At 59.1% G+C, this 12,795-nt stretch overlaps 1 protein-coding gene across 1 annotated transcript in view; it reads right to left on the bottom strand.

Annotated features, from left to right (window-relative positions):
- Window positions 1-1,348: 1,348 nt before the first annotated feature.
- Window positions 1,349-12,795, bottom strand: part of RCOR1 (REST corepressor 1) — a 102,988-nt gene continuing 91,541 nt past the window's right edge. The window contains exons 9-12 of the mRNA XM_080644885.1: window positions 6,998-7,075; window positions 6,731-6,788; window positions 5,990-6,219; window positions 1,349-3,938 (exon numbers count right to left, since the gene is read on the bottom strand). Of these exons, the coding sequence (XP_080501011.1) occupies window positions 3,897-3,938; window positions 5,990-6,219; window positions 6,731-6,788; window positions 6,998-7,075 (408 nt within the window). The 3' untranslated portion in view covers window positions 1,349-3,896. The remainder of the gene's footprint in view (window positions 3,939-5,989; window positions 6,220-6,730; window positions 6,789-6,997; window positions 7,076-12,795) is intronic.

The raw sequence follows: 12,795 nt of genomic DNA, 5'->3' as shown, positions 1-12,795 counted from the left end.
GAAGACACAGCGGAGGGAAACCTCATGGTCCAGAGGCGTGGGAATTATTCCAAGAACAGTGCAAGGCATCTGTAATTACATTCATTCCAGGGAGGAAAAACTGGTGTTCGTATAAGATTTCATATTTTGAAAATTTTGGGGTAAGATAAGGGAACTATTAGGTGTTTCAAAGACCAACCTTTCGGCTCATGACGATAAAACCCGAGTCCGCATGTGAAGGGTGCACGGAGCGCTTGATGTGGTCCCATGAGGCTCCGCCACCGGGGAAGGGAGCCCCTCGGACACGCAGCTGGCACCAGGACGCAGGAGCGCCCTTGTCATTCCCGGGAAACCAGAGGCCCGCGAACGGGACGGGCCTGGCCGGTGGGGTGTGAAGGCTAGTGAAGCAGCGAGGGCGCTGTCCCCCCGGCGGGGCCGCTCTGCTGGGGCCGAGGGGGGTGCTGTGCTCAAAGCGAGTCGGTAGAAGGACAAGAAGTTTCCAGACTCATTACTGTAACCCGTTGCTCTCCGTCGGCACACAGTGAACCTGCAACAAAAACTACCGCCTTTTAGGCCAAGGGGCCCAAACCATTCAGAGCGCAGCTGGTGGCAACGCCGCCACCTGCAGCGCAGAGGAAAGACCCGGCACACGGCTCAGTGGCTCGGCAATAACTTAAGGATGTGTCATTTCTAGTTGTTGCATCCGGGTTCAGAGCTATTTTATAAATTTGGGGTTCAGGTATGAATATAAATAAAATAATGCATTAAAAACAGAAAAGCTTGAATCCTGGGTCCTAGGGTTCGGCACGGGGCTGGAGAGGAAGGCGGCTCCGCCTCCCGCGGCACCAGGTCCAGCGCCGGCTCCGCCTCCCGCGCCCAGGCCGGTCTGGCCAGGGGGACGCACTGGTGGCTTATTTTGGGGGCGCGGTTACACCAACAGTACATGTGATATTCAGAAAGACAAAAATAGGGGTAGCTGGAACTTAAAGTGACTTACAGGCGTGTGACATCTGAGGAAACTTTACGCACACAGGAAGCTGCTTGCTCCGTCCCGCAGTCAAGCTGTAAACCAACGGCATTTTCATACGCGTTTTCTGATGAGAGGTTTGTGAGCCTCCAAGGGTCTCACAGGCTAAAAACTACCAGCATCTCCCAGGCCGGGCGTCTGGGTCACACACTCAGCGAGCCCACTCAGTGGAGTCCACACGGGACCTCGGCCCCCTGGGTGAGAGCTGCATCGCAGAACTGACCACCGTTTCAAACCAGCCAGCACGACATTCAAGTAACAAGGTGTTTCCATGGAGAAGGAGAAAAACTTTACCTAACACTTTACACAGCTACAGGAAATTAAATAAAACAAACTTTTAATGCATATGCAATACAATTTATATCTTTTAGGGTTTCTAAACTAAAACTATCATTTGTTTCAATGGTACTATATTTTGCACAATAACTTATACTTAGGAGGAATCTTCCACAAAAATAGATATAATTATGACATTCACATTGATACTCTTTAAGAAGACAAAGCTGAGGGAACATGGTCCCTGACCTCCCACCCCACGCACGCCTGTGATGCACCGAAGTCTTGATATGTTTAAAAAGGTCTTCACGTCGGTAAGACCAGTCACTCGCTTTCAGCAAAGTGGTTTCTTGCATTTACATCATTGCAGACAGTGAGAACAGCCGAGGACACAGTGCTATCTGAGGTGTGAAACCGGCGGAAGCAGCCAGCAGCCAGCAGCCAGCAGCCGGGCCAAGACGCCGCGCCGCCTCTTCCTTCCGGCGGATGGAAACCACAGGCCCCTTTTCCTGGGAGACAGAGCCCACGTCAGCTGCTGTGCCGGCGGGAAGACCAGCGGTGGCGCCGAAGCAGGTGGAGACCAAAGAGCACGTGGTGCCAGGCAGGCCGCCGCCTGGCCCTGCCTCGCCGCAGGACGGGCACCAAGCTCCCCGCGGCCGGGGGACCAGTTCCCAAGGAACACAGCCTGGGCCGCGGGGAGGACAACCTGCCGGCAGAGTGAGAGCCCCTGCTGATCGGGGAGGAGGGAGGCCGGGAGGAGGGAGGCCGGGAGGAGGGAGGCCGCGAGAAGCGAGGAGCCTAAAGCCCCCGCCCAGGCCGTGTCCCTTACGGTGATGTGCAAATGTATGAGCGCTCCCATGGCCCCCTGCGCTTGCAATCACACAGCAGGCTTGCGATGCAGAGGAGACCAAGCTTGGGTGGCTCCTAGTGTCATCTCGCTCCCTGCCCAGGCAGGACCGTGGCTGGACTGCCCTCTGCCTCCCGGCTGCCCTCACCTGCGAGGACGCGAGCTCAGCAAGTCCCATCTTACTGCCCCTTCCGAATGACCTTTGTCCAGATTCCTTTAAACCAAAGGTCCCGTTCCAAACAAGCTGAGTCTAGCTGAGCCTCTTCCTAAAATCAGCAGACTTAAGAAAAGGCAAGGTGCTTGAGTCAAAACACGTCCGATTTTAATTGCATATTTTAAATTCCTAAGAATTGCTTATGCGCCTTAAAGCCTCGCACTTGTTTCGTTTTTGGTACTGAAAGCAGGAAAGGGTTTAAATGGCGGGAAAACGACAACAGGGAGCTCCTGCAGCGTGTCCAGTGCCGGCGGAGCTGCGGGGAGGGCGGCCAGGCTCGCCACAGCCCGCAGCCGCCCCGGGTCGGCTGAGAGCAGAAGCGACTCTGGAAGTCCCGGGACGTTTCTTAGGAAGTTTCCTTTGCTCCCAGTCCAACCAGGCAGTGCACACCCCTGCGGGCTGTTTGCTCTCATCGCGGCTCACCAGCACCAGCCACCTGCTCACGCCTCGCTCTGTGCTACGCTGTGGGAGAGGGCGGGCCGTGTGGCCTCATCAGGGCCTGAGGACCAGGGGTGTGGAGTGACGGGGAGAAGCCAGGCTGCCCAGGAGGGGGAACAACGTGCACTTTTAGAACCCCCCCCCCCGGCTACTCTGTTCCCCCGTGGGCTGCCTGACATCTCAGGCTGCTCCGTTGGGCGCGGCGGCGGGCTCTCCACGCTCGGGATGTCATCTTTGGCAAGCAGTGCCGTGAAAGAGCTCCAGCACTGAAGCAGAAACAGGACTGAGGACGCGGCTGCCCCAGGAGAAGGCACCAAGTCCAAGTGTACGAGCACCAGCGCAGTGAACGGACCCAGTCTCTTGGAGTGGGTTTGGGGGAAGCGGGAGGAGAGGGCGGCACCCATCCTGGGGTTGCCATGCGGAGGGCTGAAGGCAGAGGGTGGAGTCCACGTTCCTTTTAAGTTACGTGTCCAAAGAGAGCTGCTGCGAGCCAGCTGTCGACCAGCCGGGAAGGCAGAGGGAGCGGGCTAGCGGACTAGCTGTACCAGCCATCGCTGCCCCGCTTCCGGGAGGCGGGACCGAATCGGGGCGTTTGGCACGATGAAGGTTACAATGCAGTCTGCACACACGGCGATATCCAGAAACATGATCTCTTAGGTGGGGGCCTCCGAACCGGACCCGAGAACCCTCTAGAAGGCCAACAGGTCCAGTTGCTGAGAATGACATGATGCACAAAGGAGCGATCCAGGCCATGCAGGAAGAGGCGTGCCTTCCCGTCGGCCACCTGCTCTGAAGCTGCGGACGGAGGGGGAGAGCTGCCGTGGGGGCCCGGAGCTCTGCCGGGGGAGGCCACCCCAGGGCCAGGGCGCCATGCAGCCGCGAGATCCCGGCGCGTAGACTGCGCGTGAGATGCACGGAGCTCTCCAGCTAGTGGCGCCGACATGGAGGAACGAGCAAAGATTAAGGCAGATGTAGCACAGGACCGGAAGTGTTGCCATTTTTGGTAATAGCTGCTTGTCCACAGATGTGAGCAGATGGCTAGGTGATGCCTTGTCATACCTGATATCCGGGGAACACAGACGCCCATACCAAGTGTGGGAAGCTGCCTGAGTTTCTCAGGAGGCGGATGCATATCTGACGTCAAGGACAGAAGCAGCCTGAGGAAAGGAGAACAAAGGATCAGCCTGGCCGGCCTGGCTCAGTGGCTGAGTGTTGACCTTTGAACCAGGAGGTCATGGTTAAATTCCTAGTCAGGGCACATGCCCGGGTTGCGGGCTCCATCCCCAATGGAGGGCATGCTGGAGGCAGCCAATCAATGATTCTCTCTCATCATGGATGTTTCTATCCCTCTCATCCTCTCCCTTCCTCTCTGAAATCAATAATTTTTTTTTTTTTTTTTTTTTTATAAAAGAAGAGCAGGAAACGATGCAAATGGCTCGTTCTGGCGTCCTGCAAGGCGAGAGGGGGCCTGCTGGCTGCCCCGTACACAGCGGGCACAGCAGAGCTCCGGAGGCGGCCCAGGGGGTGGCTGCACAGCGTGGCCCCTGCAGCCAAATGCGGGCCCGGAGCCTGGCTCTGCCCCTTCCCGCTGTCTCCTTGCAGAATCCAGTCCCGGAGCCCAGCACCCAGGACAAACAGAACCCGCCAGGGCAGGAGCGTGTGCTTGGCGAGGGCGGCGCGGCTGGAGGCCGCCAGGCTCCTGCAGGGACACAGGACACCTAAGACCCCAAAGATGGCAGGACCCTCTTTCCCAGCTGCCATGGCATTCCTCCACTCTCCGTCCCCGTCTTCAAGCCGGACTCCCACCCCAAACCTCCAGCCTAACAGTCCCTTGTAGGCCCTGCTTCCCTCGTGGCGTCTTGTTGCCAGGAAACAATGGCTCTGCATCCAGAAGCTGCACACGCACCCTTCAGGGGTGCTCAGGTTCCGGGGCGCTCAGGTTCCGTGAGGACTGGGCGTCCATCGCGAGCCTTCTCCGAGCGACACAGCCCTCCACTCACTTCCAGGGAGCTCCTCCTTTCCCCACCTCCGTTCCAGCGCTCGCTCTGCCCCTTCTGACACTCCCAGCCCCGGGCCACCGCTGGCTCCTCAGCGAACCCTGGATCTCAGCAGCCCCGACGCCGGGGCTTCCCAACCTTCTCCGTCTGAAGGGCAAGCGCACGGAAGAAAGCCTTCTCTCTTGCAAACTCGGATGTCCTGTCCCAGGAGCCTCAACGCTAAACGCCTCCTGAGCGGAGCCCAGGACTCCAGGACGTCGCTGTGCTGCCAAAGGGCAACTGGCAGGGGACGAAGCCACGGCCAAGGATGGAGATGCCTTCGAGCTGCTCAGACGCTGCTGCGAGCCAGGGCTGCAGGCCCCGCGCCACTGGCCGGGGACCCTCGCATCGGCCACCCTTCCTACAGGGCATCCCAGTAGGGGCTGGTCTCGCTCTCACCAGTGGCCCGGGTCCGCACCTGCGGGTCCGCACCTGCGGGTCCGCACCTGCTGCCGAAGGCCCCGACACTCCCCCACTCGGCGGGAGGACCTCCGGGCTGCTCCCGGCTTCCGGAGGACAGCTCAGCAGCAGGAAACGGGGGCCTGGGCATCCCCATGGCTGCGCAGGGCTTGAGGAGAGTGACCTTCCTTGTAAAGCCAAGCTCACTGGGAAGTGACCAGCTCAGTGAACGCCGCCAATGGGGAGTGATGGGGATGACCGGGCCCTGTGCTCCGGGTGCGCCAGGCCACGGGTGGGAAACAGAACAAGCCTGTCCCAGCAGCAGGGAGGGGCGGGGTCCCTGCAGCCTCAGGAGCCCCCTGCCTGACCGCCACCGCTCAGAACCGCCCCCGGGGGAAGCACTGGGCCCCGCGGCCGCGGCAGAACGCACAGCAGTCCGCGAGGCGCGCAGTGAGGCGGCAGCACCGCTTCCAGCTGCGCTCCGCGGCCCCCCGGCACTTGCCGCTCCCCGGTCCCCGCTCCCCACTCCGTGGCAGCGCTTTCCGAGCTTAGGAGCCGGTGGGGATGTGTGACAGTCTGCGGCTGGGGAACCAGGGTGCAATGAGGGAGTGTCCAGGAATTCAAATGTAAGTGACACCCAGGGACAAAGCCGTGAACGAGCTCCACACCCAGATCACGGCATTACGGGCTAAAGTCGTTACTGACCGCTGAGACCAGGAACCGGCCCGCGGGGCGCGGCGGGTGGGCGGAGAAGGGCGTGCTCTGCGGCTTACCTCCTCCTCCTCCTCGGGGACCTTGATGGCGCTGTCCGGGGACTTGACGGGCCTCTGGCCGTTGGGCCCGTTGGCCTCTTCTTTCCCGTGCTCCGCCTCCCATTCCTGTAAAACTTCGTCGATGTTGAAGCGGCGTCGATAATTTACAAAAAAGTTTTTCACTTGTACCACTGATTTGTTCCCAATCACATCCGAGATGGCCTGGAAGTCCCGGCCATATTTCCTGATGGCTGAAGAGAATGTTGGTTTCAACACAGAGAAACCGAGGAAACGCCCCGCTGAGGCCTTCCTGTCTCCAGACAGGGAAACCTACAGGCTCCACCCGCAGGCCCACCCAGTCCCGGACGAGAGGGGTGGTCTGGCCACACCCACAGACGGCTCACGGGGTCAGGGCGGCCCTGCCAGCAGACGCCCCGTGAACACTGGCCACCCAGCAATGACTAGGGGCGTGGACACTCCGCACCCATCCTCTCAGGTCCCAGGACTACAACACCCCGTCCTTAAGCCCTGACACTCAGTCTGCCAAAATGAACCCATCACACCTGTAAAACTGGCACCTCCACACTAGCTTTTCATCTGTGAGACCAGCGGGAGTGGTGATGTGGCTAACAATGACTTCCACGGCAGGACCTGACCCCCGGAGTCTGCTTCCACGTGAGCAGTGCACGGGGCACGGGGGTGTGGGGGCGGGGGGATCTCACCAGTCTCGCCGGAAAGCTCTCTACGAGGAGGACGCCTTACCTTGCACGGCAAGCAGCTGCTCCTCTGTGGTCCAGCGCGCGTTGCACTTCTGAATGACCTGCACATCCAAAGGAGTCCTGTCAGCAGCCACCCATCCTCAGGAGCCAGCCACCCCGCTCAGGCCAGGGCCTCACACCAGCTCGGCTAGGAGGCCGTCCGCACCTTCCCCAAGAGGGTGAGCGGTGCGACGGGGACAGCGCGCAGGGCCGTGGCCCTCCGACGCGTAAACCCTGGGCAGGGCCTTTGTGGTGACGCTGACAGGCCTACCTCGGGGAGTCGGTACAGCTCGATTCCCCCGTCGAGTTTTTCTTTGAGAGCACTGTTGGTCTGTTTAATGTTCTGGATCTAAGAGAGAAAAGACTGTTATCCTATCTAATAAAGAGGGAATATGCTAATTGACCATCACTCCGTCACAAAGATGGCTGCACCCACAGCTGAGGCCAAGTTCCCATAAGGAGCCTTAATGAGCAATCAGCAGGGACCTCAGGCCACGCCCCCCACCAGGTGGGGCTTGACAGGGGACCTCAAGGTGTGCTTCCCGTCCTGGTGCTGGGCTAGGGGACCTCAGGCTGCTCCCCCCGCCCCAACACCAGGCCGGGGGACCTCAGGCCACGCCCTGCACCAGGTGGGGCTTGATGGGGGACCTCAAGGCACACCCACTGCCCCCGGTCTGGGCTGGGGGACCTCAGGCCACGCCCTCCATCCTGGCGCTGAGCCAGGGGACCTGAGGCTATGTCCCCTGTTGGTGGGGCTTGACAAGGGTGGGACTGGCGGGGTCTGGATCTAGCCCAACGGGGGGTAGGGCGGCTGGGTCTGGGTCTCACGCAATTTTGAGGTGCATGTGGGTGGGCGGGGACTTGACTCTGGGTCCCGTGGTGCGCCCCAGACTCTGACAGGAGGAAGGTTTTCATATACATTTTACTAATTTTCTTTCATCTCTGACACTTCTATTATAGAGAAAGGGCAAATAGCAATATTAAATTATTTCCTCTAATTAACCCCCTTTTAATGTGCACGGATTACGTGCACCAGGCCACTAGTTTTAAAATAAAAAAGCTCTGAAGTAGGGTGAGGCGGGCTGGTCCTCGGGCAGCGGGCAGGGTGGGGCCCCGCTCCTGCTCCGTGGGGCTCCGGGCTCTGTGCCCGCAGGAGGAAGTGGCAGGAAAGTGATTGACAGCAGGTGAGGATCTGAGGCAGAGCCAGCGACACTGAAGGCACCTGGACTGTGCGGGCGGCTCCAGGGCTTGTGGGGAGGAGAAAGGGTCACGGTGTGAGAAGGCGGTGCTGATAACAATTCTGATGTGCTCTCTCCCTCTCCCCTCCTCCTCTGAAATCAATAAAAACACCTTTTAAAAGTATTTCCTTCATTGTTTAAGCTGCTGTGAGTCAGGTTTCCTGTCATTTCCAGGCGAATGGTTCCCTGACATACAACCCAACACGGGCCTCCAGGCAAAGCGGTGTGTGCCTGCCTGAGTCCAGGGAGCGCCGGGCGGAGCCAGAGGCCATGGGCGGGGGGCACATGCTCCACCTCCACAAGGCGGACTCCGAGTGCTCTTTGCCTGCTCTCCTGCTACCCGCCACAGCCAGCAGGGCTGCGGGAAGAGGGGCAGCCGCAGGGGGCAGGGAGTCTCTGCAGAGGAAGGCAGATGCGCCCGGGAGCTCACAGCCCGATTCCACAGCCGGATTGGGGCGAGCGATTGGGGCGAGCACTTCCCATGCAAGCAGAGCACCCAATGCCCTGCGCTGCGACCCTCAGCACCCTGGAAGGCGGGGAGGCCCTCAGTCAGCACCCTGGAAGGCGGGGAGGCCCTCAGCACCCTGGAAGGTGGGGTGGCCCTCAGTCGGCACCCTGGAAGGCGGGGAGGCCCTCGGCACCCTGGAAGGCGGGGAGGCCCTCGGCACCCTGGAAGGCGGGGAGGCCCTCGGCACCCTGGAAGGCGGGGAGGCCCTCGGCACCCTGGAAGGCGGGGAGGCCCTCAGTCAGCACCCTGGAAGGCGGGGAGGCCCTCAGCACCCTGGAAGGCGGGGAGGCCCTCGGCACCCTGGAAGGCGGGGAGGCCCTCGGCACCCTGGAAGGCGGGGAGGCCCTCGGCACCCTGGAAGGTGGGGTGGCCCTCAGTCAGCACCCTGGAAGATGGGGTGGCCCTCAGTCAGCACCCTGGAAGGCGGGGTGGCCCTCAGTCAGCACCCTGGAAGGCGGGCAGGCCCTGGGCACCCTGGAAGGCAGGGAGGCCCTGGGCACCCTGGAAGGTGGACAGCGAGGACTGACCTCCTCTCTGAAAAGGGGCCGGAAGGCTGAGTGGTTCCCCCGAGATTAGAGTGCAGCTGCGCCAGTCGCCGCGCCAGCAGCCCAGCCTCGGCCCCGGGCCTGTGTCCCGGGCTCTGCTCCCTCCTGCACCACAATGCAGACCGGCCTCGGACCCACGCTTCTCATCCCCAAAGTGAGCGCTGGCCTCCTATCTGACCTTCAAACAAGTCAAAGCAGCAAAGACTAAAGTAAACCCTCAGGACAGAGGGAGAGGAGGGGGAGGGCGGGCAGAGGGGAAGCACAGAAAAGGGCGACAGGAGGCCACGCAGGTGAATTTCAGCTGCGATGTACCAGGCAAAATTAGATCCAAACCACACGCTATTTCTCAGGCTAGCATGAACACGTAGAAAAGGGTTACTGTTTTTTCTTCTTATTGATTTGAGAGAGGAAGAAAGAGTGAGGGGGCAGGGCAGAAGAGGGTTAATTTAAAAACAATGGCCTTTACAAGAACATCAAGGAAGTACCAAATACCTAGGAGGACTCCAGCAGGGACAGGCGAGACCATGCACTGGGAACAACACACAGAGAAGCTGAAGGCCGCGGTGAGTGTGCGGAGTCTCACGGGTCAGATGGTGTTAATGCCCCACTTTGACCTATAGGTTCAGCACAATCGCGATCGAGATTCTAGCAGCATTATGTTCCTGGAAGCTGAGAAGATGATTCTCCATTTAAACGGAAATACAAAGGGCCCGGAATGGCCGAGACAATCCCTTAGGACTTGCACTACCAGACGCCTGACTTCCACTCTCCCTCCGGACGGTCCACGCTGTGAGGAAGGACAGACAGACCACGAGCGGGCAAGAAACCCGCACTGACCGCCGGGGCTGCAAGGAAGACCAAGGCCCTGCCCTGCAGCAGGAAGGGCACGCGTCTCAGCACCCAGCACGAGTTTCACCCGAAGCCGCGCAGCACATGGACCCGCAGAGCACACACAGGACACCCCGCGCAGCACATGGACCCGCACAGCACATGGACCCGCAGAGCACACACAGGACACCCCGCACAGCACATGGACCCGCAGAGCACACACAGGACACCCCGTACAGCACATGGACCCGCAGAGCACACACAGGACACCCCGCACAGCACATGGACCCGCAGAGCAGAGCACACACAGGACACCCCGCGCAGCACATGGACCCGCAGAGCACACACAGGACACCCCGCACAGCACATGGACCCGCAGAGCACACAGACCCCGCAGAGCACACACAGGACACCCCGCGCAGCACATGGACCCGCAGAGCAGAGCACACACAGGACACCCCGCACAGCACATGGACCCGCAGAACACACACAGGACACCCCGCGCAGCACATGGACCCGCAGAGCAGAGCACACACAGGACACCCCGCGTAGCACATGGACCCCCAGAGCACACACAGGACACCCCGCAAAGCACATGGACCCCCAGAGCACACACAGGACACCCCTCACAGCACATGGACCCCGCAGAGCACACACAGGACACCCCACACAGCACATGGACCCCGCAGAGCACACACAGGACACCCTGCACAGCACATGGACCCGCAGAGCACACACAGGACACCCCGCATAGCACATGGACCCGCAGAGCACACACAGGACACCCCGCGCAGCACATGGACCCGCAGAGCACACACAGGACACCCCGCACAGCACATGGACCCGCAGAGCACACACAGGACACCCCGCACAGCACATGGACCCGCAGAGCACACACAGGACACCCCGCACAGCACATGGACCCCCAGAGCACACACAGGACACCCCGCACAGCACATGGACCCCCAGAGCACACACAGGACACCCCGAACAGCACATGGACCCGCAGAGCACACACAGGACACCCCGCACAGCACATGGACCCCGCAGAGCACACACAGGACACCCGCCGCGCACCGCAGACCACGCTGTAAGAGGCTTGGACGGATACATGCAGGCAGATGCAGCCAGCACACCTTCTACCACACAGGCGTGAACTCAGCCTGGGTCAAAGACTTACAGGTTAGACATGAAGCCATAAACGTTCTAGAAGAAAACACAGGCAGTAAAACCTCGGACATTTCTCGTAGCAATATTTTTTCTGATATGTCCTTGGGCAAGGGCAACAAAAGAAGAATAAACCAATGGGACCACATCAAACGAAAGAGATGTTGCACAGCACAGGAAACCATCAACAAAATAGAAACCAAAACACTAATTCAAAAGAACGTGTGTATCTCTACGTTCACTGAAGCGTCATTCACAACAGCCAAGATCTGGAAGCAGCCCAAGTGTCCATCAGTAGACGAGTGGCTAAAAAAGCTGTGGTACCAAAAAATAAAATAAAACAAAAAATTCCGTAAGACTTAAAACAGAAAAAAAAAGAAAAGAAAAAAAAAGCTGTGGTACATTTACACAATGGAATACTACTCTGCTGTAAAAAGAATTTTTTATTTTTTTTTTAAAGAAAATTTTTTGCCCTTTGTGACAGCATGGATGGCCCTGGAGAACATTATGCTAAGCGAAATAAGCCAGTCAGAGAAAGACAAGGACCATATGATTTCACTCGTGTGTGGAATTTAATACGCAAACTGAACTAACAAGTAAAACAGACAGATTCAGAGAGAGAGAGAGGCTGGCAGCTGGGGGGGGGGTGTATGGTTGGGGAGGGAGGCGTCACAGCGAGCGAATGTGCCTGTTTTACTTGTTAAAGAACAGAGCGAGAACTCATGGACACGGACAACAGTGATGATGGGGGGGTGAAAGGGATGAGTAGAGGGGGATGAGGCATAGAGGGAAGAAAAGGTGATGTTTTGAAAAAAATAACATAAAATGAAAAAATGTTTAAATGTAAAAGGCAAAACAACACCAGGATCACATGGGGAGTATCTTCCCTGCCTAGGAAGGCTGGCAACAGAACCCCAGAGCGCTGCCCACGAAAGACAAGAATGAGAAACGGGCGGCGGAAAGTAAGAACTTCTGTGACTCACAGGGTACCACGAGGAGTGGAAAGCCAAGCCTTAGAACAAACGGGCCATCTGCGCCCCCTCTTCCCGGCCAGTCCGCATCGCCTCGGGACAGTTCTGTGGTCACCGCGGGGGCGGGGGGGGGCACTGCCAGCATCTGGTGGGTGAAGGCCAGAGACGCTGCCGGCACTGGCTCAGGCACAAGACAAGTCCCCACAGAGAGGAACTGCACAGCCCGCACCTCGGCAGCGGTGGTTCGGGAACCTGCGCACGGCCACCCACACGCACTCCCACCCAGCAATGCCAACAAGGACACACGGTGCAGGGGTCACGTAAAAGAAGGTTCACCTGTGTTATCTGCAATGGCCCCAAATGGGGAACCACCCAGACGTCTACTTCGTACAACAGTTCCCAGCGGTGAGAAAGAATGAGAACCACGGCTCTACACTACACGGGTGCTCTCACGCGTTACATGAAAACCAGACATGCAAGAAACCACCTGATGTCACCTACAGATCTATGTTATAAAAGCCCAGTCCGTAAACGGTCCCTCGGGAGTGCGACCGCGAGTTCGACCAGAGGGTGGTGCGGAAAGAAGGCAGGCCTGGCCAGTAGCCGGGAGGCCCCGATCGGCCCTGATCGCCGGACAGGCCTGGGGACCCCACCTGTGCACGACTTCCCTGCACCGGGCCTCTCGTTTTTCTATAAAATCCACAAATGCATCACAATCACTGGTGGTTTTAGAGTCAGCACTGGAGAAGGCGGGGTGAGCCAGAGGCACGGGCGGAGCGGGTGACCGTGACCGGAGGGGACGCGAGTGGGGC

Source organism: Plecotus auritus (assembly GCF_963455305.1).
Source record: "Plecotus auritus genome assembly, chromosome: 1".
Taxonomy (NCBI): Eukaryota; Metazoa; Chordata; class Mammalia; order Chiroptera; family Vespertilionidae; genus Plecotus; species Plecotus auritus.
This window is presented reverse-complemented; position numbering and strand designations above follow the sequence as displayed.